This window comes from Barbus barbus (genome assembly GCF_936440315.1).
Source record: "Barbus barbus genome assembly, chromosome: 43".
In the NCBI taxonomy this organism is placed as follows: Eukaryota; Metazoa; Chordata; class Actinopteri; order Cypriniformes; family Cyprinidae; genus Barbus; species Barbus barbus.
Genome location: NC_136721.1, coordinates 20,623,595 through 20,649,851, shown reverse-complemented (window position 1 = coordinate 20,649,851; position 26,257 = coordinate 20,623,595). Strand labels below are relative to the sequence as shown.

General features: G+C 35.5%; 1 protein-coding gene across 1 annotated transcript in view; it reads right to left on the bottom strand.

Moving 5' to 3' along the window:
• The window catches only part of LOC306862277 (potassium/sodium hyperpolarization-activated cyclic nucleotide-gated channel 1-like), a gene marked incomplete at its 3' end in the record, with an annotated part of 93,860 nt that overhangs the window by 22,367 nt on the left and 45,236 nt on the right, over positions 1 to 26,257 (bottom strand). Inside the window, exons 3-4 of the mRNA XM_079405023.1 lie at positions 24,283 to 24,444; positions 8,942 to 9,160 (exon numbers count right to left, since the gene is read on the bottom strand). Coding sequence (XP_079261149.1) covers positions 8,942 to 9,160; positions 24,283 to 24,444 — 381 coding nt within the window. The remainder of the gene's footprint in view (positions 1 to 8,941; positions 9,161 to 24,282; positions 24,445 to 26,257) is intronic.

The window sequence follows — 26,257 nt, the reverse complement described above, 5'->3', positions numbered from 1 at the left end:
GTATGGTTCTATAGTGGTTCTTTGGGGTGATTTAAGGTGCTATATAGCACCACTGCCATACAAAGAACCTGTTAAGCCCCTTTAAAGGTTCTTTATGAGCCAGAGAACCACTGTTGGTGCTGTTTAGCACCATTTTTGTTGAAGAAATACAATGCAGTACGAAACCTCTTATGGTTCTACATAGCACCAAAAGTGGAGCCAAGAACCACTTTTAGTGAAGTGACATACTGCCAAGTATGGTGACCCATACTCGGAATTCGTACTCTGCATTTAACCCATCCAACGATGCACACACACAGCAGTGAACACACACACGGAGCAGTGGGCAGCCATTTATGCTGCGGCGCCCGGGGAGCAGTTGGGGGTTCGGTGCCTTGCTCAAGGGCATCTCAGTCATGGTATTGAGGGTGGAGAGAGCGCTGGACATCCACCTACAATCCCTGCTGGCCCGAGACTCGAACCTGCAACCTTTGGATTACGAGTCCAACTCTCTAACCATTAGGCCACGATTTTAGTGCTATATCAGCTACCGATGATTTGTTAAAAACGTTGAATCACTAAGAAACAAAACAAAACTGTTGATTGGAGTCACAAATGTTCTGCTTTGACTGTTTGGAACTATTTTGGAGTCAATATCTAACATGTAGGTCACATAGAACCATGTTTAAATCTATTTGTTTAGTAATTATATACCACTGGATAAAGTATAAAATAGTGATGAATGTAATAGGAGGACAAATGAGCATCTAACTCAAGGCTGTGCAGGTAGGACATAGTATTTCAAAAAAGGCTTAAAACCGGACAGATGGCCACCCTACCCTTACACATACACATATTTAAACTTTGGAAAAACACGAGCTGGAGACCAAAAACTCCAGAAACTCCAGAATCTCATCCATTTTAATCAGAGTCTGCTTAAATACACACACACACACACACACACACACACACACACACATACACACACACACACTTCAGAAAGCGGAATCAGGGGATCATCCTGTTTGGTTTAACGGATTGTCACAGCCTGGTGACGACAGCACCTGTGAATAAACATTGTCTTGCACACTGCAGGCCAGTGACGCTGTGGTAAGACAGCGGGTAGCGACGAAAATGAGGGCGAAAGCAAAAAACGATGTCACTTCTTGTTCTACATTGATTACAGCGTGTCTGTCAGGACATGATAAGGCCTGTTCGTGTTTGCAGTGCGTTGATTTATGCTGAACTCACAAAGACGGGAAACTTTTTGGTAGGTGGTTTGGGAAGTGCAGCCACTTTTAAAGGAGCAGTCCTGAGGTGATGAGATGCCACATAGAAGTCAAGCTGTTTTGGGCATGTGGCTTAAAGCACAAATATCATTGGTACTGCCAGAGCAGATAAACTCATTTCATCCTGGGGGATTTCATAAAGCTTGCTTACATGGACTTCATGATTCCCACTGAGGTAATGCTAAAATGTTTCAGCCGTCTGTATGAATGACAGCTGGCGTTCTTTTAGTGCCAGCGGCATGTTTATATATCCGCTTCAAAAAGGCCATCGACACATGATTTCCAGCCTATTCCTGAAGACATGTGCCAATGTTCCTGAATTTGATTTTTTTTTTGCACAATCCTTTTCCTTCATTCCTATTCTGTCCTGTTATTTTCCCTTTTTCTTACCATTTCCTGTCCCCTCCTTTTCCCTTTCCTGCCCTTTCCAATTTCTTTTCATCTTCCTTCCTTCATTCTTTTCTGTTCATTCTTTTTCTTTTCCCATCCTATTTTCAGAGTCCAGTTTTCTTTCCATTACCTTTAATTTTCTATTTTCTTTCTTTCTTTCTTTCTTTCTTTCTTTCTTTCTTTCTTTCTTTCTTTCTTTCTTTCCTTTCCTTTCTTTTGTATATTTCCTTTCCTTTCTTTCGTATATTTCCTTTCCTTTCCTTTCCTTTCCTTTCCTTTCCTTTCCTTTCCTTTCCTTTCCTTCTTCCTGTCCTGCTGCCTTATCCTTTTATTGTCTCACTCCTTCACATTTCCTTTTCCTGCCCATTTAATTATCAATTTCATCTTCCAGTCTTCCTTTCTTCCTTCTCCCCTTCCTGTTCTGTCTTTTTTCCTTTCCATCTCATGTCCTTTTCATTTTCAAATTGTCTTTCATCTTTCACTCTTCCTTCCTGCCTTGCTTTTCCACTTCCTGTTCTGTTTTTTTCCTTTTCCATACATTTTCTTTTGTAGTTTCTTTCCATTTACTGTTCAGTTTTCTTTTTCCCTGTCATTGCACTATTAATTTCTCTCTTTCCCTCATCCGTTCTTTTTTCCATATCCTTCCCTTTTTCTTTCACGTTTTGGCCTTTCCTTTTTCCTGTCATTTAAATTACCTTGTGTTATTTTTCAGTCTTCCTTTCTATTTCATTTCCTGCCATCTTTTTGCTTCTTTCACACTCTTTCCATCACCTTTCCTTTTCTATTGCTTCCCTTCCTTCCTTCCTTCCTTAATTCCTTCGTTCCTTCCTTCCTTCCTCCCTCCCTCCCTCCCTCCCTTTCTTCCTTTCTTCCTTCCTTACTACCTCCCTTCCTTTCCTTGCTGTTCTGTCTCCTCCTCTTCCTCTTCTTGTCATTGTACTTTCAATTTCCTGTCCCTTCCTTTTCCTTTTTTGTGCCTTTTTTAATTTTCAGTTCCCTTTCATCTTCTAGCTTGCTTTCTTTCCTTCCTCCATTCCTTCCTACATTTTCCCATTCCTGTTCTGTCCTATTCATTTTCCTAAGGTTTTGCTCTCCTTTTTACCACCTTTTATTTTTCCATTTACTTTTCTCTTCTTTCCTTCCTTTTTATTATCTTTCACGTTACCTTATCTTTTTGCTCCTTTTCTTTGTGTTAATACCAGGCTTGTTCAGATTTTTCCTCTCCACTACATCTCGTGCAAAAGCACAGAAAGCTAATCCATGTTCGGGTTTATTATCAGCGTGGGAACAGAAATGCTCTGACAAGATTAGGTTTATCACCACTCTCTCTTTTTTTCCATTTCTTCTTGCAGAAGCGGTCATCACATTAAACGTGTGCTGGGCTCTGGTAGGGCTATATTAGATGTCAGAAAGCCTGTCTGCATCTCCCCTGCGTCTCAGGTGCTTGCGGCTGCCCCTCAAAGTGAAGAGACAACACAACTACCCAAAAAGTGTTTTGTTCCACCAAATTGCAAAGTCATCTGGTTGGGGAGGATAGACTGTGGTGCTCATGCGAGGCGGATGATAATACAGATCTCCTAATTTGCTACGAAGGAAGATGAGAATAGGCAAGATGATTTGAGGTCATAATGCCTTTTATTATTCTGTCCTTTTGAAGACTAGAATCTATATTTTGTATCCTGTTAAAGTAAAAAACACACAAAATAAACCATCTTTTGCAGGTCTGTTGCACATGTTGCTGCAATCTCAGAAAAATAGGAGCACAGCAAATGCATTCAGTGTTTAAATATAATTAGTTTCTTGTATCAACATTGAATACATAGGCCTATTTATTAGCAATAATAAAATATTTGTTGCATATCATATATTGCATTATAATCCATGATAAGGGTTATTTATATAACATAATGTGCAATATAAATGTCACTATTTAGCATTCCCCTCACGTCATGATCATAAAATCAAAACGACCTTTTCTTTTTCGCCCAGCAACAGCAAATTTCAGACGCTTTTTTTTTTTTTTTTCAAACAAAACACTGACAACATCAATGCCGTGAATTATCACCTAGTCAATGCTGTCAGTCATGACCGAAGTCCAAAGATATATATCACACAAACTGACATGTAAAAGGCTGTTGATGTCGCAGTCTGCTTTGAATTTCAAGCTCTTACCAGGGACACTGAAGAATCTGACAAGCAACAATCATAAGTATAGAAAAATAGGTGTGCACCTGGCTTTAGATGTCTTGTAGCATCCAACAAACAATGCACCTTTTTTAACCTTTGCATTCAATCCCACAACAACATGTATTCATAAAGCATTAGAAAACAGGACTGATGATCTGACAAGGGATTCTAGCAGTTTATGCTGTTTTGAAGAAGATCCTGGCCTTGCTCTCCTGCTGTGGAATGCTCTGTAAATGCCAGGAAAAATGGCTGTTTACTCCTAAACTGCTATCAGAAATGACATCAGGTGAATAAGGTGAATGTTGACCTCACATCAGAGAAACTTCTTCTCAAAGCGTTCTCCTGCTGATCTTCTTTGATCTTGCACTTTGAAAGAACTCTCTGCTCAGCACACAACCATGTGCCGTGGCTGCTCTCTGGGTCTGATCTCATCCATGTGCTGGTTTGATCTGCTGATCATAAGAGATCTGCTACTGCAAAGCGACAGACGAGTGGACTGATGAGAGATAAGGCCGCTGGAGTGTGGTTATCTTCCATTAGTCGGCTTTCTTATGCTTGTCTTTGCAAATGGATCAGCAGATAGGATCGGCAATGACAGTGCAAGAGCTGAGTCAGAAAACAGATCTTTGAGATCTCATAAAACCACTGATTACAGCATTTATTATTATTGTTATTATTATTATTACTACTACCATTACTACTAATCATATTAATATTAATATTTAGTTTTCTAATTTCTCAATTTATTTAATATTGTATGGTAATTAATTAGTATTATAAAAATGTGGCAATAAATATATTAATAATAATAATGTGCTTATTATAGTTTCTATTAATGCATTTATTAATCATTTTGTAATATGATAATAATTAATTTTATAATAATAATAATAATAATAATATTTAAAATTACAATCTCCAGCAGAGTTTTTCATAGTTACAATATATGTTAGTTTATTATAATGTATTCTTTAATATTATATGGTAAATATGATAAAATATGGCAACAAATACAATAATAATAATAATAATAATTAGTATTAAGGTAATACAATTGTAATAAATTATATATATATATATATATATATATATATATATATATATATATATATATATATATATATATATATATATAATATTGTGTTTTAATATAATATTGTATTTTTGTAATTTAATAATATTTATAATAATAATTTATTATCAATACTATTTTTATTTAGTTAGGCCAAACTGTAAGGAAGTGAAAAAGAAATGAGGAAAAATTTATAATATTAATAATAAATCTAAGATTCTGACAGTTCTGATTAAATATGCTTAATTTCATTTTATATTTTATTTCATTCAATAGTAAATAGTATTGATAAAAATACTCAATATAACTGAAAATTCAAACTTTTTCTCAGTTTTATCTTATAAGCAATACACAGCAAGGCAGTTCATTAGAGTTTAGCATCCCAATTAGCCAGGTCAGTGCTCTAGATTGTTTCATGTATTCTTTTTTTAGTTTTGATAGTGCTTTAATTACCATGCAGAACTTTAGCTGTCAAATAGTAAAAGGCTAGTTAAGCTAGTTAAGCAGCCTGGTTGGGACATCTAAATAAGACACCGCATGCTAGCGTTCAGCGACGCTGTTCTTCTCGGAAGTATGGACCAGTGACATTGGCTTTGTCATTTGACCTCTGCTGTTTATATATAGTGACCACTGAAAGGCCTGTTCAATATGAATGCCATTTGCAGATCTATGGGCAGGGGAGCCGTATCTAATATCCATTTGAAATGGAGCCAGATTTTAATTGGCATTATGGCGGGATGAAACCACAGCGGTGACATTGCGATCCTAAATGGAAGAGGAGCGTGTGTCTCGTTTGTGTCGAATGTTACACGGCCTCCGCAAGGTCAAAAAATCATATTTAAATTGTAGATAAGAGTCCGTGCCGGGACAGGCGGAGAGATGTAAATTCACCGACGCCCTTTGTCCGTTTCAGACCGCTGTGTCATTGTCATGGTGAAGGTGACACGGCTATGTGTGCATCTCAGATAAGCCTGTGCACGGTGGCCATGACAGGGAAACTGATGGTACGCATGAGCCATGGATGTGTGCAGCACCCTGTTTTCCAGAGGAATCTCATTAGCTTGGAAATCCCACACTTTGTTCCGCTAAAGGGTTTCAGCTAAATGGCTTTGCCAATCAAGAAGATGTAAGGGCTGGCTGTAATGAGAAAATGCAACTTTATGAATGCGAGTAAATTTCTAGATGGTATTTTAAAACCCTGTAACAGCATCACAAATGAGCTACCATGAAAATATCTCTGTATATAGATTGGATCGTATGTCGGAATGTGTATATGCTTCTACAATAAATTTAGAGGATGCTGACATTTAGTTGGTTGTTTGGCAGATAATTTATTTCCTAAGGCACCTTATAGTGCACTTTAAATGCAAACAACTTTGTCTCAGGTGTTAAATTTCATTGGAGAAATAGAAATGGAAACAAAAGAGACATTCTTTGATATACAGTAAAAGCTTAAAGTTTAAAGCAAAATACCAAATGTTTGGGGTATTTTTAATGTTTTTGAAAGTCTCTTACCAAGGCTTCATTTGTTTGATGAATGTGTTACAGTAAAATTGTCAATCCTCTGTCGTGTGTGTCATGTGTTCCCACCTCTTGTGTCCGTATTTGGTTTGTTTCCTGTCCTTGTTTAGTGTGATCATTAGTTAATTCTTGTCCAGCTGTGTTGGTGTAATTAGCCAGTGTATTTAAGTTCCTGCCTGTCTCATGTCGTCTGGTCTACTCGTTACCCCTGAATAATAGGGGAATAATACCCCTGAATAATGGCTGAATAATAGTATTAATTTCCTTAATATAAAATAAAATAAAACTAAATTATGTTAAACATACTGTCCCAAACTTTTGAATACTATGTATGTGGATAGTATAGGCAACTCAGATCTTGGTCTTGGTCTGGAAGAATTTTATGACAAATGTGTTTATTTTGATTGGAGACTTTTGCAGATTTGTCAAATCTGAGTTTAGTTTGAGATCTCTTCAAAATCTCTCAGAGATATACTTTAAGTAAAGTTACTGGAGTATTTTTTCAGTGACTATTGGAGAAACGTCAGCAAAAGTCTTCATTTGTTCACTAGATCTTGATTTCAGAACTTATCTTTGAGACATTGAAATCTCTTCAACACCTCTAGAAGTAAGACTCAGTTACCAGGCTCTTTTTCTAAAGGAACATTTAAGAAACCTAAGAAAGTCTTAATGTTCTATTTATTTAACCTCTTGAGAAAAAAATCAAGATATTAAAAAGGTCCCATTTGTGATATTTCTTTACTAAGTGTGTATTCAAACATTTCACTGGTGGTACACAGTCATAAAAAAGTACTTTTAGAGGAACAACATCTTTTTACTGGGTCAGGACTTTTTAAAATGTACAAATTCATAGAAGATATGGTGCAAATATGCACTTTTTGAGGATATTGTCCTGTGACAAGCTTACTAAAAGGTACAATCTTTCTCTGACAGTGTTCTGTATGTTTTCTTTTTCATTTAGTCTGTGCCAACTCCCTGGAGCACAATCCCATTCTCTCTGTTTCAATCTCGTCTTTCCACTCATCCACTGTAATGGCATTAAACAAAGAACCTGATGGCTCGTGTTGGCATGACGTTGCGTGTGTGTTGTGACATTAACCCGGCTCACTGAGGTCGGGTTTGCCACCCAAACAAAGCCCAGATGAGATAAGCCCCCCTTCTCTCATGGGACAAAGCAGCTCTGGCTCCCATTGCGCAGCATGCTTTGGCCTGGAGAGAGTTTTTGCCGTTCACTTGGGATAAATCCTCTTTGAAAGCACAGGGATATAATGATCCACTAATGGTACAACAAGCCCTCAAAGACAAGGCACTAGAATGAGGGACAATCTGCCAATCCGTCCTCTCATGATTTCTCAGAGAGAAAGTGGCATGCTGTTTAGAGGAAGTGAAATCGATACACAGTGGCATCTCTGAGTTGATGACTTAAGTATCACAATCCTCAGTTGAGCTCAGTAATGAACTACACAGCTGAGGTCAGAGAACTGCAGGAATGTGCCAAGCAGCGACAGCATTGTTTCAGAAACCTGTGCAGGTGAGAGTTTATTGTTTGAAGTTTGTTTACTACTGAACTTATGCTAGACTTTAAAAACTAGATTTGTATAACAATATTTCTTGATTAGAACTGATTAAACTATTATTATTATTATTATTATTATTATTATTATTTTAATAATAATAATAATTATTATTATTATTATTTTATAGTCAAAATAATACTTTATTATTTATTAAAATAATTAATTAAACATAAATTAAATTCATATTCCTGTTTATTATTATTATTATTATTACAATTTCTCCTGGTTCTTAATAACAACAACAACAACAATAATAACCAAGAATATGAATTACTAATATTTATTATTATTATTGTTATTGTTATTACTACAATTCCTCCTAGTTTTGAATAATAATAATAATAATAATAATAATAAAGCAAAGTGTTTTTGGATAATAAAGAATATGAATCACTAATAATCAATTTTCTTTTATTATTCAATAATAATAATAATAATAATAATAATAATACACTTAATCATAATATGTTTGCAAAAATAAAGAATATTTATTACTAATTAATAAGAATCAATTTCCTTGATTTTTCAATAATAATAACAGCAATAACAATAAAACAAAAGACAATTTTCATAATCATTAAAATAATCAAATCATTTCGGTCATACTGCTCATCCAAACATATCCAATAACTGTAGCCCTGTAGATGTAGATCAACCTGTACATGTTGTCTGAAGCGTGCAACCCATGTAGCAGAGGTAGAGTTTCTTTGAAGTGAGATCAATATTGATGTCATTCTTGAATGATTGATGAGCAATGAGCTCATAATGTGATACATGATGATGATGATACAGATTACTACGCTGTCAAGATGTTGTACCATTACATGCACGTCCAGCGAAGGCACGGTGGTGTACATATCAAAATAACATGTGAATACCTCCAAACAAAGCAGCCAGGTGAATGAAACCAATGAGGCTGCGCTTACCTTCTCCTGGTACTGCCGTCGAGACGAGTCCAGAGACTGGATGAGGGCTGTGGCGTGACCCACGAACATGGCGTAACAGGTGGCGCCCACAATCATGCTTAACATGGTGATCCAAAGGTCCGACATGCTGACGGGCGCTCTGGCTCCGTACCCAATACACAACATGTGACTCATGGCCTTAAATAGAGCGTAAGAGTACTGCTTTCCCCAGGAGTCGTTCTAAGAGAGCGATAGAGACAGAGACGACAAGATGACACAAAAAGAAAGAGTCAGCAATAGAAAAGCAGGTGGAGTGAATTTAACATGTACGCTTGCAGGCAAAATATTCAGTGTATCAGTGAGTATGCATACAGCATCCTGCCAACTTGACCTTCATGCATGGCAAACTATCTCTCTCCATGCTTCTTCCCTGTATTCTATTGTCTGTATTTCTACTTTTCTGTATTTCTATTGTATTTCCTGTGCCTTTTATTTGTTGTAATCCAACCGTCCACCTATATATCTCTGTTTTATTTTATTTAAATTTTTGTCCAATGTAATATTCCATTTGATTTTACATCTTTAAAGTTACTTGTAACACTTACAACTAAGCAACAAACAACCAATATTATATAAATTAATACAACAAAATATATTTTAGAAATGTATATAGTTTTATGTATTATTAATTTTATTATTATTATTAAATTTATTAATTTACATTTATTTGTACATGTATTATAATGATTTTTAAATGGTTTTATTTGTGTGGGAAAAAATATGCTAATAGTTACAGTAAATAGTATATATGAAGAGTTCAGATGCAAAAGGCTTTAAGTGCCGTTTGAAATTTTCTTCTAAAATTAGTGTTTTTATCAGGCTCCTGTGTTTATGTTCAGTTATTTCACCTAAATGGCAATAAAAAGAACCTATTCATTGCCATTAAAGTGAAATTTCTGAACCTACACATGAGAGCCTGATAAAAATACTCATTTTAGAAGAAATTTTCAAACGGCACTTAGAGGCTTTTGCATCTGAACTCTAATATTAAATTTGAAAATAATTATACATTTTTAAAAATAAAATATTTAGCTTTTTTACACACTGTCTGACGATGTTCTTTATTATAAAAATTATATTTTTTTCTTTGAGAAAATACTCCATCTCTGCACCATCTTTTTAGTCTCTTTGTCATTTGCAGTGGGGTGTTAAAAGAAGTGATGGCTTTGGTGTCTGCTAATCAACTTGGATTACTTCCATTAGCTGCCGTCAGTTGATGTACGGCTCTGTGGATCCCTCATGCCGGACGGGAGAAGAAGAGCAAGGACACTTTCAGTCCTCTCACAGGCTATTAGCGCAGCTGATTTTAATGGAGAACTGTGCGAATAGAAAGAGACAAACTGTACTGCAGATGTACTGCAGCGTGTCTGACCCTACTCACAATCAATACATCAGCTCATGAAAACAAGGCTGAAACTTTCCAGGCATTTTTTGTTGTTGATACTGTTATTTGTAGGCTTTTTTATTTATTTATCTATTATTAAATCATTGTTTTGAAATATCAGTGTATAATAAAAATAGTATTAGGCCGTGTTCACACTTGGCGTCTTTTTGGACTAGAAAAAGTTGACAAGAGCGTTTTTTAATGAAAAACAAAGCTGGCAGCGTCTGTTACAAATAGCAGCCGAGAGCGTCTTTTGTTGCCATAGCAACAGCTGCAACAGTAGCCTAGCGCTGTGTACTGCAGAAATGTCAAGAAAGAGTAAAAAGTTGGCTCTTGCGTTGGCTTTTGAAGTTAACGGGAAAGAAAATGTCGATTCACAACGACGTTTGTGGGGGCACGACATTATACGGGGAAGGAACTAGTACAATCAGTCTATCTACCGGCACCTTCTCCATTTTTCTTCTTGTTGTTATGGAAATGACAGATCTCGCTACTCGCTTGTCATTGGTCAGCTGTCAAAAAGGCGCTTGACGTAAGGCGTTTTTTTCAGAAAAGTAGAATTTTTTTCAACTCGAAAAAACGCTCTGAGCTGCAGAAAAAGACGCCAGCGGTGCCGTTTTAAAAAGCGCTCAGGACTTTTTTGAAAACACGGTTTACTCCATAGGATTATAATGTAAAACAGACGCCGGCAGCTTCGAAAAAGACGCCAAGTGTGAACACGGCCCTAGTTGTCTAGAAAAATAGAATTAGTTATTTCTCTATTGAAAGCACAATCTTGTAAGACTTGAAATATTATGTGCTTTAATACTTTTTTATTTTTTTTATAATAATAAGCTATTTCTTATTCCATTTGTTTGTAAAATCCCTGTTGAATCAGCATTGGATATTTTTGGGAGGTCGTACCAAATGTAGCAGTACTCTGTTTAGGTCAGATGAATTTGCTTCTCTGATTTATTTTACACCCAGAAGCTATTTTCAGTTTGCTCTGTCACTCCTCAATGTCAGCATTACTCACAGACATTAGTTAACTGAGAGCACGGACTAAAACAAGACCCATATGACTCCCGATGGCCTCAGCTCCTCATGTTTTTGTGAAGCTCGCTGGAGGGATGCGAGGATGTGACAGTTCCATGTTCATGGATGGAGTCTGGAATGGAATTGCTGACTGTCTGAATATCTTCCTGCTCATTTTGAAGAGGAAAAAGTGCTGAGGAAGCTGACAAATGCTCATTCAAGCCGCTCTTAAACCTGCATAGCACTGCCTGCCAACCCACAGTGCTCTCAAATGTTAGCCGGGATGCTAGTATCACGCACGCTAGTTCCGCTGAGTGTGTGCACCTGTCAGAATAACCTCAGGAAAATGCTCTTGATGTGCTCGCTTTCTCTCTCTACGGTTGTATTAACTCCCTCCAATACTGAGTCACCTATAACTGCCAAATCTAATCTCTATGCTGACTGCTGATTTCTTTCAAAGATTGATGGAAAAATTAAGGCGTAATTGCACACATAGAGGTTTTGCACACAAAACTGCATCATATTAGATATTCCCTATAGCATTCTATGCTGGAATGACATCGAGAACCATGCCGTCATTGCACATCATACTACATTTGCTGAAAAAAATAAATGTCAGTGGTTGCCAGGGCGAGTCTGTTGCTAACATATTTTCTGTTGTGTCATTATGTGGTTGTTTAGGTGTTCTGAGTGGTTGCTAGGGTGTTGCTAGGTGGTTGACATAGTTTTCTGGGTGGTAGCTACAGAACTGCTAGGGAGTTCTGCGAATAGTTGGAAAGGGACAGAAAATGACAAGTTTCAAGAAACCTTCCAAAAATGTTCTAAAAAATTCAGTAAATTTCTGGAAACTTTCCAAAATTTGACAATTGTTTCCCCCAAAAATCCTGGAAAATTTCCATAATTTTACCATAAATGTTCTGCCCCTTTGCAACCATAGTTCTGAGTGGGTGGCGTTGCTAGGGCATTGCTAGGTGGATGATACAATTATCTGGATAGTAGCTACAGAATTGCTCAGGAGTTCTGAGTAGGGTTGCAAAGGGGCAGAAAATTACCAGTAAATTTAATATTATTAAATTTAGAATTTTGGAATTTTACCATCCTTTTTTTTTTTTTTTTACCCCTTTGCAACCCCAGTTCTGAGTGGGTGGCATTGCTAGGTGGTTGATATCGTTTTCTGGTTGGTTGCTACATAATTTCTAGGGTGTTCTGAGTGGTTGCTTGGGTTTTGCTAGGAGGTTGAGTTTTCTGGGTGGTAGCTACAGAATTGCTAGGATATTGCGATGTTGTTGCTAGGGTCTTGCTAGGTGGTTGGTTTTCTGAGTGGTTGCTACAGAATTTCTAGGGTGATCCTATGTGGTTTCCAGGGTGTTGTGAGTTGTTGCTAGGGCATTTCTACAGTGTTGCTATGGGGTTGCTATGGTGTTCTGAGCGGTTGTTAGGGTGTTGCTAGGTCATTGATAGGGATTTCTGGGTAGTTGCTAAAGCGTTGCTGTGGTGTTCCCATGTTGTTGGTAGGGTGTTGTAGGTTGTTCTGGGTAGAACTTTTAGGGTGCTGTTATGAGGTTTCTAGGGTGTTCTGATGGATTGCTAGGGTGTTTTGGGTGCTGGGTGCATCATTGCATGGGTGTTCCAATGTGGTTTCTAAAGTGTTCTGAGTGGTTGCTAAGGCGCTGCTAGGATATTGCTAGGTGTTTGCTATGGTGTTCTAAGTGGTTTCTAGGTGGTTGATAAGGTTTTCTGTGTGGGTTCTTATTATCCCAAGTCAAAACCAAGTTTTATTCTGATCCGGTCCTTAGATATGGCTCAGGCTTTGTGACAACTGCAAATAATTAAATTATTAAATCTTTCTGGAAGAGAATCTGGTTTGTAAATGTGGGTTTGTGTGTGTAATTCCCAAAGGATCTTCCTCTGTAGTTTCTGATGACCAGATGTCAAGAGAAGGGATCCGTCCCAATCAGACTCACTCCATAAACACCTACAATCACTCATCCTCTGCACTCAGACACTGTTTTAACTAACACTTCATACCAGTGTATTTGATAGCTGTGGGTCCTTAAGTGGTCTGCCGATGATTAGAAGAGCCCACTTGGGAAATGTGTTGATTGGCTGATAATCTGTGTATGTTATAGTGTTACAGTAGGTGTCATAGCCAGACAGCACCATGTAGAGCATCACAGAGGGAGACGGCATACAAAAGCAACTACACACCAGGTGTTTACGTGTGTCCGTGTATTGCTTGGGTCATAAGAGAGGCAGTGTGTTAACATGATTTAACCATGGTTAAGGGATTATTTAGGGATATAAACAATTTTTCAAAGTAATATAATTAGCCTAGTAATACAGAATTGAAAAATGTAGCTAAGCTAATAGCACTGTTATGTTTAGCTAGTTGCTCCAATACTGTTGACACATAAACATTTCCTTTCACAAATTTGTGCTTTTCTTTGTGTGGAAAATTCATTCTCTTGTTCAACAACGGAAATCAAAGGGGTGTCGGAAACCTGTGAAGTTCTTTCTCCAGTGTATCAGAGCCGTGGCTCTCGTGTGACTGAATGTGCGACCGCTCTCCTCACCCAGGTGTGACTCTCTCAGACGTGACCAGACATGCAGTAATTGAAATTCAATCCGATTCCACCATTCCAGCTAATCACACGCTACGTTACCAGGCCCAGTGTGTCAGAAAAGGATAATCAGGGGCTCGAATAAACCACCTCCACCTGAAGAGACATTTCTATGTAGGCATTTCTATGTATGTCATTTTCTTAATCTTCTAAATGTTTAAACAAGGAAAGTGTAGAGAGTGAAAGATCTTGGAGGTTTTGAACCCTGTTTCAGTTATTTTAACAGTGTATGTGCTTCTAAAATAATGATGTTGAAAAAGACATAAGAATAAAGGGGAGGAAGTTACCATGCTAAAAAAAAAGCACTCAGAGCACCATATTATTTTTGCCCATTCACATTTCCATTTCCATGTTTAATTAATGTTTATTATGGGATTGGTTGGGCTAAAAATCTGCGTTTTATGATTGAGAAAACATGCAATAATAATTATTTAATATTTAAAAAATGTATAAAATTTGACTGCAAATGAAAATAAATGCAGCAAATATTACATTTTATTATTTTACTTAGCTGAAATTAAATTTGTTTTATTTGTATTAAAGCATAAAAAGTATCTCTAAACACAAGTGTTTTAAAATGTTATTTAATTTTATTTTGAATTGAAATTGAATTGATTTTTTTTTTTTTTTTTTTTTTGGCCAGGACCACAATCTGTAATTTCTTTTTCGACACTGGATAGTTTTCTGGGTTCACTGTCAACTAGCAGCTCTTGTCCTCTTTTTATCTTCTGGTTTCTCCCTCTATCTATCTCCTTCTACCTTTTTAACCAATCTGTTTTTCTTCTTCTCTCACCTTTTCTCTTCTCTCCCCTCTGTATTTCTCCTGATGGATGCAAGCTGAGCTATCTAAAGTGACGTGTGAGATAAAACGAAAGGCCAAGCAATCGTCTCAACAGGCCTCTTGAGAATTAAAAGCAATCTTTTACCAGCTCCCAAACCCCTGTTTTATCCCTTACATCTGGTAATTAATTACTATAACAAGGAGACTTTATTAAGTAAAAGTGTGAGCTATTGATTTGGCAACATCTCAGGAGACACAGCAAAACTGATGGAAATCAAAGTTAAAGGACCATTGCACATTATACACAGTTTATCAGCAGCATCTGAGGTGGTCGATTACCACAGAAAACACTTTTGACAAAACTGTTTTCTGTGCTAATCGATACAGATACTCTAGAACTTAACGTAAATCAATTTCAAATAAATTTTTACAAACCAAATCACATTTCCGTTACTGTAATCCAGTCAGGGAGTTGCTAAACTCTCAAAAAGGGTTTAAACATCATGATTAAGCCAGAAGAAAGATGTTTCCGAACATCTGGCTCTACAAAGGTCCGCCTTTGTGCCTTGAGTATGTGCCAAAAAGACAAAGCTACGTTTTTCCTTTTGTTTAGGACTACTTACTTTTCATAAACCCGAGAGGATTAATGATCTCTTACTCCTTCTAATTTGGTTTTCTGCAATGTTATCTACTCTCATAATCTCTCACAAAATGACTCCTCGTTATGATCGTCTCTTTATAATTGCCTTGGGAAATGCAGTGTTTTGTTCATAATGGAATACTAGCATATTGTTCACAGTATGCAGGTACTGTGCAGTATACACTGATTACAGCCTATTAATTTTTAACAGCCTATTATTTAAGTTGTATGTGAAACAAAATAGTATGCATTGTTAAATGATGAACAGTGGTATGCTACCTGAAATAAAAGCAGGTATTTTTGCATTTTACTGGTTTGTGTAAAAACACGGTAGTCCAATCAAATAATGAGTGAAAATGGAAATGGTAAACAACGGCTGATATTAATGCATTGTATGGTATTTTATGCAACCTGCTGTGGTCACTAAGTTGTAACTCTTGAAGATATTGATAATACAAAATTTGCGAACTGCTATATTTAATTAAAATCGTAATTTTAAATAAAGCGCAAGGCAATATTTGATTGCCTTGATCTAAAATAACAAAAAAACTGAAATATTTTTTTTTAATTACACATAACAAAATATAACAAAATTAAACTACTCCAATGATTCAAAATATTATTAAAAACTATAATAGTACCTCAATTATGCTAAAATAATGTTGACATACTGTGCCCAGTATACTGTAAAAACAGTAAGTGATATACTAGTAAAGCATTGCTTTGCTGATATTTTTACCATAAAAATGGAAAAACAGGGCCCCCTATCCAAGCCCACCTGCAGCAAAAAGTAACCTCTTTATTCCAAATAGACATGGGTCTTTTACATGCATTTAGGACAAAAACGAGAATACGGGAGGATACCGTTGGAGCTTACAGTGTACATTATGCCGTGCATTGTGGGTGAGAAGTTTAAGCAGGAAGATAATGAGTCAGGTAGTAGCGCTTCTTATTATAAATAAGCTGGAAATCACCTTTGTTCTACTGGGCTTTTCTCCTCTGATGAGCTACAGTGCAATAAAAATTCAAATGAGGTTCAGTCTTTTCCTAAAACACACACACACACTTACCAAAAGGCCACACGCATCCATATTTCTGCTTCTCTCCGCCTTATCGCTTTAACTAGCCACAAGTTTCAAAGCGTTTCCAGAAAACAGGGGTCATTTAGAGAGTACAGTAATGATATTCTTCTTAATTCAGCATTACAGAAGATCAAGAGCCATATGCAGGAGATAAGAGGAGTTGTGGGCTGCATGACATTACTGGATTTAATACATATTATAGGCTCTTGGTCTCTTCAGAGGAGTTTCTTTTTGTGTGCTTGTGCAAACAGAACAGAATAAAAAAATGTGTACATATATTTCACTGTGAATGTTTCTTTGAATCTATTCATTAGTCTTTGCTCCAGTAATATTTTTTCCATTTATTGTCTCCATAGTCTCCAAGATAAATCAAGAACATTGCTGCATTTTGTTGACATGAAGAAAAAAAAAATTGAAAAACGTAGAAAAAGACAAAAGGTATAAGCTTGTGTGCTTAAATTCTTTTATGATGAAATGAACCAGGCATTGAATGAAGCATTGCAAAGGAAAAACAACTCAAATCTGAAACAGCAGGACATTGTTTGGACAATGCTATTTTCACTAACTCGTTCTGCATGTCACTTTGTTATATCCGTAAGTGAATGTATTTTATTAGGTTTTTTTTAAATGAATGAATCTCTGAATCATTTGCTGAACTGATTCATTCAATACACGGACTAATTCATGACCAACACAAGGGATTCACTGAATCAGTTACTTTTCACAGATTCTTTCAGATTACAAAATCGTACATTCATGACCAAAGTAAATGACTCTCTTAAGGTGCGATCACATTTATCATTGTTTGGTGAATTTTTGCTTGAAAATCTTGTCATTTTTAATAGGAATCCACTGGGAATTTTATGTGAGGGAGAAATATTTCCCCACACAGATTTCGCAATGGGTTTTTCGCAATGTCAGCTAGGCGGATGTATTGCTTTGACCAAAAGAAAGCTCTTTGGTTTGAAAATGACTTATTCACGTAGTTACTTTAGTTATTCATTCAAACTATTTGTTTAAAAATGTATTTATTCAATGTTGGTTGGTTTATTTGCAATGCTTCATGGGAGTGGGTAGCCGTTACTGAGCTGCTATTATTATTATTGCGGGATCTCCACAATTTTTAGAAAAAACTTAAAAAGTAAAGTTGAAAATCACACTTGGGGCTTCTACGGCAGCATAGGAGCTCATGGTAGGTCTGTCTTGAAAAGTTTATATATTATTGCTAAAAATCAATTTCTCTATGGAGAAACTAACAGGATAAACCCAGCTGGTGCACTCTATTCTAGTCTGTGGGGCTTTCGGTGATTTACAGTGAAAGACCAGTGGCCTGTTACTCAACACACATAAACCTGCCTTTTTTTGTCATCTTTTTAATAAAATAAGGTTAAATATTAAATATAATATTATCTATCTATCTATCTATCTATCTATCTATCTATCTATCTATCTATCTATCTATCTATCTATCTATCTATCTATCTATCTATCTATCTAGATAGATCATTCTATCTGTTGTTGATTATATTGTTATCTGTCGTTATTATATTATATTATATTATATTATATTATATTATATTACATTATCTTGCTTTATAACTATTTACATAATATAATATATGTTTTTACACGTGATTATACATATAAAGTTTTTAACTTATATATTAAACTTTTATATTAATAATATTTGTAATTTTTTTACCTTTAAATAAGCTTATATTAAATTCTAAACTTTTTAAAAAATATTAAACAAAAGTTATATTCAAATGATGCAATTCTTTTTGAGTTTATTTGATTTTATGTTTTGAATAGAGAGTTTAAATATGAAAATGATGACGTTTACAGCAACAAGATTTACATTTTCAATGAGATTTGGTGATTTGAGGCAACTGTTGAGCAGAGTTTTTGCAAATGAGCAAAGAAATCAATGTCAGTATGAATGTTCCTTGAGACCTAGAAGCGTTTAGGACCTTTTTGAAGAGGCTTCACAGTCTTGATGTAGATATAACTTGATAGGACTCTTACGATCTGGACAAAATCTTTAAATGTGAAAAGTATCATTTCTGTACCACTGGTGTCATCAAATTAAATTGCAATTCCAACTGGATTTTCCAAACACTCACCATTTTCTTTGACCTGCATGAGTTGTATTCAAATTATGTATTACAGTCATCCATAGGAATGCTGTGGATTATTTTATGTACAGAAGATCAAATGAAGCGTCTCATTAATATTTGGCAGCAGTACTGCGGACAGTAATGAAAAATTCATGATCGAGTCACATGTACAGAAGAACTTTGCATGCAACACATCATTCAATTAAAAACTAATTTATTATTTATTATGTGGAAAACAATTATAGTTATTAATGCTTCCTCTTTACAGTGTGTTTTTCACAGAGGGCTCGTGTTAGAAACGTGATTTATGGACAGTGTTTTTCACAAAATCTCTGTTGGTTTGGCTGCTGCTGCCGCTGGTTCATAATTACTCTTTTTGCACTCTTTGTGCAAAAACCCTTTGTGAATAGTTCAAGTGAATAAACTCTCAGCATAATTATCATTTTTTTATATAATCATTAATTATGTACTTAATGGGAGGAAATCTACAGTGCATAAATTAGCTTTGAATGTACTCAACAAAAGCATCAGTAACTTAAAGAGAGCATATTTTGAAAAACAGTTTGTTTTGCTATTGAAGAAATATTTGCTGCTTGATATTTTTGTGTTTTTCCCCCCAGGATTCTTTGAATCATCAATTTAATGTATCCTTGATGGAAATAAAATTAAAAAAATAAAATGAAATCTCATTGATCTCATATGTATATGTACATACAAAAAGTTTAACATTTTTATATATTTTTAATAAGCTTTCATAATTCTAAAATTACATTCAACGAAAGTCCTATTCAGATGGTAAATTCTGTGTGATTTAAATTTATTTACCTGATTTTATTTATTTTGATCCTACCTGAATTGTCTAAATCAGTCATTTCTTTCAGACTTTTTTTATGGCCTGTGTGTTCTTGTGCTGGTAAACTTTCCTAGTGTCATTTACCATCTACAACAATGTTTTGAAGAAATATCCACTGGTAAAAGTAATCCAGCGTGAAATGACCTGGTGGTAAAAGCCTGTGAATCATCTCTCTGTGGTCCATGTCCAGCCTGTAGGTCCTACAACCATCATTGTGCATCAAGCACTCCAAAAGTTTTGTGGACGCTGACCAATGGAAAGAGCAATTAAAGCACTTTTTTTTTACTTTTTTTTTTTTTTTTTTACTGAAACATTATTATCTAATATATAATATATTAACATATAGTGTCTAATACAGTATTGCATACTTATTCAACCAAATAAAAGATTTGAAAATAATTTAATATTGCTTTATAATGCATGACATTATTTTATCCAACATTTTAATGTTAGTTGTTTTGATGTTGTTTTGTTAGAAATATATGGTTTCATAAATTTGGACTGTTTTTGAGCAATCGTGAGTTATAAATTAATTCCATTCATTTATATGGTTAATACTGTCCATTCCCGGATTATATGTTCCTATACATTTTATGCAATGGCATACTGTATTCATATAAAAATGTCTTATCAATACTGAAAAAAAGAAATTCTTATCAGATATAATATGGTTTTAGTTCAAAAATATAAATTTATGACCATTTTCTAAAATGACGAATTTCTTCGGGTCAAAACGGACCCGGAATCTGAAAATAGTAGTATACTGTTTCAGTAGGGTTAAATAACATTATAAGTGGACTTTAGGGAAAAAAAAATGTTGCTATAAGTATGGAATATAACTAGTGCTGTCAAATGATTAATCGTAATTAATCGCATTCCAAATAAAAGTTTTTGTTTACATAATATAAGTGTGCATACTCTGCATATTTATTATGTATATATAAATAGAAACACATGCATGTATATATTTAAGAAAAATATGTTATGTTTATATATTAACTATATTTATGCATAATATAAAATATAAGAATGTAAATATATATATATACATGTAAATATTTTCAAAATATTTACTGTATGTGTGTGTATTATATATACATAATAAATATACACAGTACACATACATATATTATGTAAACAAAAACTTATTTTAGATGCGATTAATCGTGATTAATCGTTTGACAGCACTAAATATAACCCATCTTGTAATATTTCTTTCAAATAATGAGTTATATGGTGGTTTAAAGTTAGTCACTTGGTTTGGATCCTGCTGAGGGAGGCATGTCGAGATCTCCAGACATTCCTCCAACGCTAACCTCTCTGATGGCTAAATTAACCCGACAGCCTGGCCGGTAACACAGTCGGTGTCGCCTCCTGTCTACTCCGACTCAATGTCCCAATTAGCACTCCCCCGCCAGGGCATTATATCCTCTTCTTCACTTCGCCCGCCTAAAACCCTGAATTACTGAGCAGCAGGGCTACCGCCTCCCTCTGGGACCCCCATCTGTGCACGGGGGAAAAGACAGCACCGGGAATCTTTGCTCATTTTTCATCTGCATTGATTTTTTTGGGAGGAGAAAGTGGTGCAGAGGTAAACAGGGAGGTCATTGATTCAAAGTTACACAAAGACACTAAGGGAAGGAGAGAGGGAGGAAAATGCACCTAGAGTAAAAAAGTACATAAAAATGTATGTGTACAGAAAAGTAAAACAAAACACTCTCCCTGGCTTTTGATTTTCAGTTTTTTTCTGTTATCATTTTCTGGTTGTGGCATTTATCTGAACCAAGCCCAGGGGAATGGGACAGATGGAAAACAATTATGCAGGCTTGATATAATTTACAGAAAGGAGGAGGTGGTGCATCTATATCAGTTTAGAAACTCCTCGCCGAGGAAATGTCACATCAAAACACCACTTTATTACTTACAATATTACTTAATTTTTATTTATATTATATATATATATATTTATATAGTATATTTTATTTTCTTAAACATTATTTTTGATTAAATAAATGCAGCCTTGGTAAGCATATGATTCTTATTTCAAAAACATTCAAAAATCTTATGGACACCAATTTACATTACATTACATTTCCTAACATCATCTGTTGTTCCACAGGATAAATCATGAAGATAAGCATCAACACACACTCAGTGTGCGTCATTTTCTTTTCATTTTGTTGCATTAGTCATAAAATAACTATCATTTTTGCTGAAGCCCACATCAACTTTTTCACTTGCAAGCACATTGTAATTATGACTTCTAGGCTTGTAAGTGAAACTTCCCAGAAGGATGTGAAGGCAGCATTAAAACTGTTTTACTAATTTGGAACATTATGATTTTGGAACAGCCTTCATATGTTTTTTGTTTTATGCTGTCTAGATAGGCAACTCACTAGGTTATGTAACAGATCTTAAGTGTTTATGTACTGCAATAAGTTCTCATTCTCTGGTTAAAAAGGAAAAAATAAGAAACCTGAGGCTAGAATTATAAATCAGAGCCACAAGGGGCAATATCAACCTCCTATCGCATCAAACTGCAGTGAAACGCCACAAGCGTTTGACCTCTTCTTTAGCTTTAGAAAGACTAGACTATTTTTTGAAGTGCATTTGAATGTTTAGAATTAAAAATATATATATTTGGAGCACAGTAATGTCACTTCTTGCAAGCATTAAAGCTATAATAAAGGACTTAGCTTTGCTTTGTTTTCTTGGATGTTGCTGTATGCATAATTTCCATCTGTTTCATCTGAGATGAAGAGGTAAAATGAAGTAAAACACACAGAGCTAAGGCTTCTCAAGTGTCTTTAATTTGTCAGAAATGTCACGTTCAACATGGCCAGAGGTTTCGCAACATTTCAAAACACAACTATCAATGATTCGAGGTAAGGCCCTGCAGAGCCAAGGGGTCTGCAGTATCACATAGACTAGAGCACCTCAAAGTTAGATTGAGCCCCCTAGCACTTGAGGGGATATGGTTGTGTAACTGCGAACAGCCTTATCACCCCACCACCACCACCCAAGACTGTTATCTGTGATGCCAAGCTAACAAGCTCAGACGAATATGCAAAGAGATTTGCACATGCCCATTACAGGCCGTCTGCTGATCTCTGCGCATGCTTTCAAAGTGAATGCATCATTTTTGTTAGCGGGAAATCAGAGAAATCTGACTTCCTAAAACAGCGTGACACACTTGGCCTTGAACTAAAAAAGCCTAATGCCTTTACCAGCACTGCAATTTGACCTGGAATGTGAGGTGAACTCATTCGAAAAAGCTGGGAGAAGAAAAAAATTATCTTGGCATTTTAACATCCATTTAGCACCAACATGATGTGCGGTGAAAAACTACAGCGAGCCATCTGTCCTGATTAGCTGAACAGCTCTCGTTTGATAAAGGTCAAGTGTAAAACGTTCTGCCCAGAGCCTCTTGGATTTTAACAGTAATGGGACGTGCAAGTCCAAATCTTCGTATGCTAGGGATGTTTAATTTACTTTTTTGATTTTGTAAAACCTTATGTAGACTAACTGATGAGATGATTGCTGCAATCACGTTGTGCAAATAGGTTCAGATGTTTGTTCAAGACTTTGTCAAACATATTAAAGTTTGAAAACTCTGGGGGGTGGATTTGTCTGTGTTTCACTCCGTCTCGAATCGCGCTCACGGAAAGCACTCGAGAAACAGTATCTCTTCTGTGGCTCGGCACACTTTCAACTCGTTTTTATTTTTAGTAAGATCAAGAGATTGTACGACATTCACGTTACATGATTTGGCTGATTTTTACGCAGAGAGCGTGAAAGTGCACCGCATTAAAATAAATGATCATTCATGTTTTCATAACCACTGGCCAAATTCAAAAACAAAACTAAAATTAAAACATCTTTGAGAGCAAGGGGGCCCCCTGGTGTTTTGGGGGCCCTACACAGCTTGCATACTCTGTGTATAGGGAGTATCGGCTCTGATTTTAAAATATTATTACAAAATTAAAAAGAACAGTTTTTATATTTTAATATATTTTAAAATGTAATTTTGTAATGTAAATTATTCATTCTAATTTGCTGAACTGCTGCTCAAGAATTTATTCATTTATTTATTTAAATTATCATTATTTTCCTCTGGATTTTTGATAAATATAAAACTCATAATTAACATTTGTGATTTTTTTTGTAAATTTTACAGTCTTTACTGTCACTTTTGATCATAAAAAAAAATATTTAAAAAAAAATATATATATTTTTTGAAAAACAAAAATCTTACTGACCCCAGACTTTAGAATGATAGCGTATCTAAATCTGCCTGTGAAATATCTAGTTTATTCTTAAGTCCCTCAATTTTTTGACAGTCAGACAGTCAGACGAACAGCTAGATAACAACCTCTACACATACTTCAGTTTGATATGCCATTTTATTATTACCAGTGATAGCAGGTGCTCTCTTTGTTCTTCTGTATTTTGCAGAAGGTGAATTTATACAGTGATTAAGTATTTTGCTGTCTTAACCAACAAAGCCACTGTTGGATCTGTAAAAGTTACCATGGAAACGAATCATTTCTAATTCCCGCGATGTGAAAGTTTCAGGATCTGAGTCGTCATCTTGTAATTACGGTAATTCTGACACTATGTGAATGCGGCCTATATTTACTGTCATTATTAAGTCTCTTAATGAATAACAGTTAAACATTTAGAGAACATTTTCACTAAATCAATTTCTTGTCCACTGATCAAATGATCATTTTGACCTGATCCAATGTGTAGTTCAAAATAAAATCGGAAAATGGTTCTGAAAGAGTAATGAAAAGTTTTGAATACTTACAACCATACCGTTTAGCGACACCCAGCAATCAGGAGGGAAGTCTTGCAGGAGAGGCACCAGAAACTGCAGGCATCCGTCCCAGTGACACAGCAACAACATCATGCCAATCAGATTAAAGATTCTTACCACTGCACTCGCCAGGTCATACGTCATATGAAAAATCTGAAGGAGGAACGCAAGGAGAAAAAGATCAGTGGTGTTATTAAAGAATGCTGCACAGGATGGCGTTTTGTTGAATAAAACATAATTTTGTTCATCTTTGGAACACAAAGTAAAATACTTTTGATGAAATCTGAGAGCTTTCTGACCTTGCATAGACAGCAACACAACTGACACATTCAAGGCCCAGAAAAGTAGTAAGGACATTGTTAAAATAGTCCATTTTCGACTGTAATTTTATGAAGCTACGAGAATACTTTTACATGCATTGTGGTACTATTGTGAAAGCACATTGACTGAAGAAATTACGTTATTTCTGCTTTCTTTGCTTACAAAAAGTATTCTCGCAGCTTCATAAAATTACGGTTGAACCACTGATGTCACATGGACTATTTTAACAATGTCCTTACTACCTTTCTGGGCCTTGAACATGGTAGTTGAGTTGCTGTCTATGCAGGGTCAGAAAGCTCTGGGATTTCATCAAAAATATATTCATTTGGGTTCCGAAGATGAATGAAGGTCTAACAGGTTTGGAATGATATGAGGAAGAGTAATTAATGACATAATTTTCATTTTGGGTGAACTATTCCTTTAAGAAAACAGTATGTCATGTGACACTGAAGAGTGGAGTAATGGCTGCTGAAAATTCAGCTTTGCCATCTCATGATTAAATTACATTTCAAAATATATTAAAATAGAAAACACTTATTTCAAATTGTAATAATATCTCACAATATTACTATTTTTAACTGCATTTTTGAACAAATAAATGAAGCCTTGGTGAGAAGAGATTTATTTCTGAAATATAAAACAACCTTACCAACTGTAAACTAAATGATATTGTGCTGCATATATGTATTTGTTTTGTTATTGTTTTTCCCAGCCCACATGGTCAGGTGATTTATTCAACAGCAAAGTCATTTCAGAGATAATGTTTTTATGAATAACATGCACTGATGAATCATGCACAATAATATCAGTGACATTTATTAAGAAAGTAAATTGGCTACATTTTGATTTAATTTAGTCTATAACAACTCAACTTAATTGTAAGACTGAAAAACTACTAGATACGCCTTGTAGTCTGTTTCCTGCTCTAATCTCCCTTGTTCTTAATAACCAGTGTTATGTTGTAGCAGAATCGCTATGTAGACAGAGCTGAGAATGTCATGCCTTTTCACCTCTTTGTGGATTTATATTGCTAATAATGCAGTGAGAAGAAAGCGAACATCACGGGTGTGCAGAATGATGAGTCACTGCCCTGGAGGATTCAAAACAATTATGTTCGACCCCAAAGACAACAGTCAACATGAGAAGAAATGTGTTATCCATCTCATCTCCGCCTACTAAATGGTCTGATACTTAATAGCTCTGCATCAATAAAACTGCAATGAAAAAGGTCTGTTCTACAATTCACAGCAGTTCTCAACTGGTTTTGCTTGAGGGTCCAGAATTCACATTAGACATTGTGTGGAAACTCACCATGATGCGCCACATCATATAAAAGTCACTAAAATGTCTCTACATACAATCTTGAAATGTTTTTCCTGCTGAGAAGGCAAATCTCAAACCAAAAACAGCTTAGGCCTGTTTAACCATCAACTGCAATGGCCCAACAATAAGCAAAATAATTAACTTGACATAGGCTAAATGGGAAACTTGACAATACATAAGATCCAAAGTGTGATTAACTAGATTGGAACAAACATTGGGCCAAATATAAAAAATGTGCCATATTACCAAGCGACAGATGATTTTGCAGGTCTTTGGTTTTGTTGGTTCCAAAAAGAACCTTCAACATCCATGGAAACTTTTT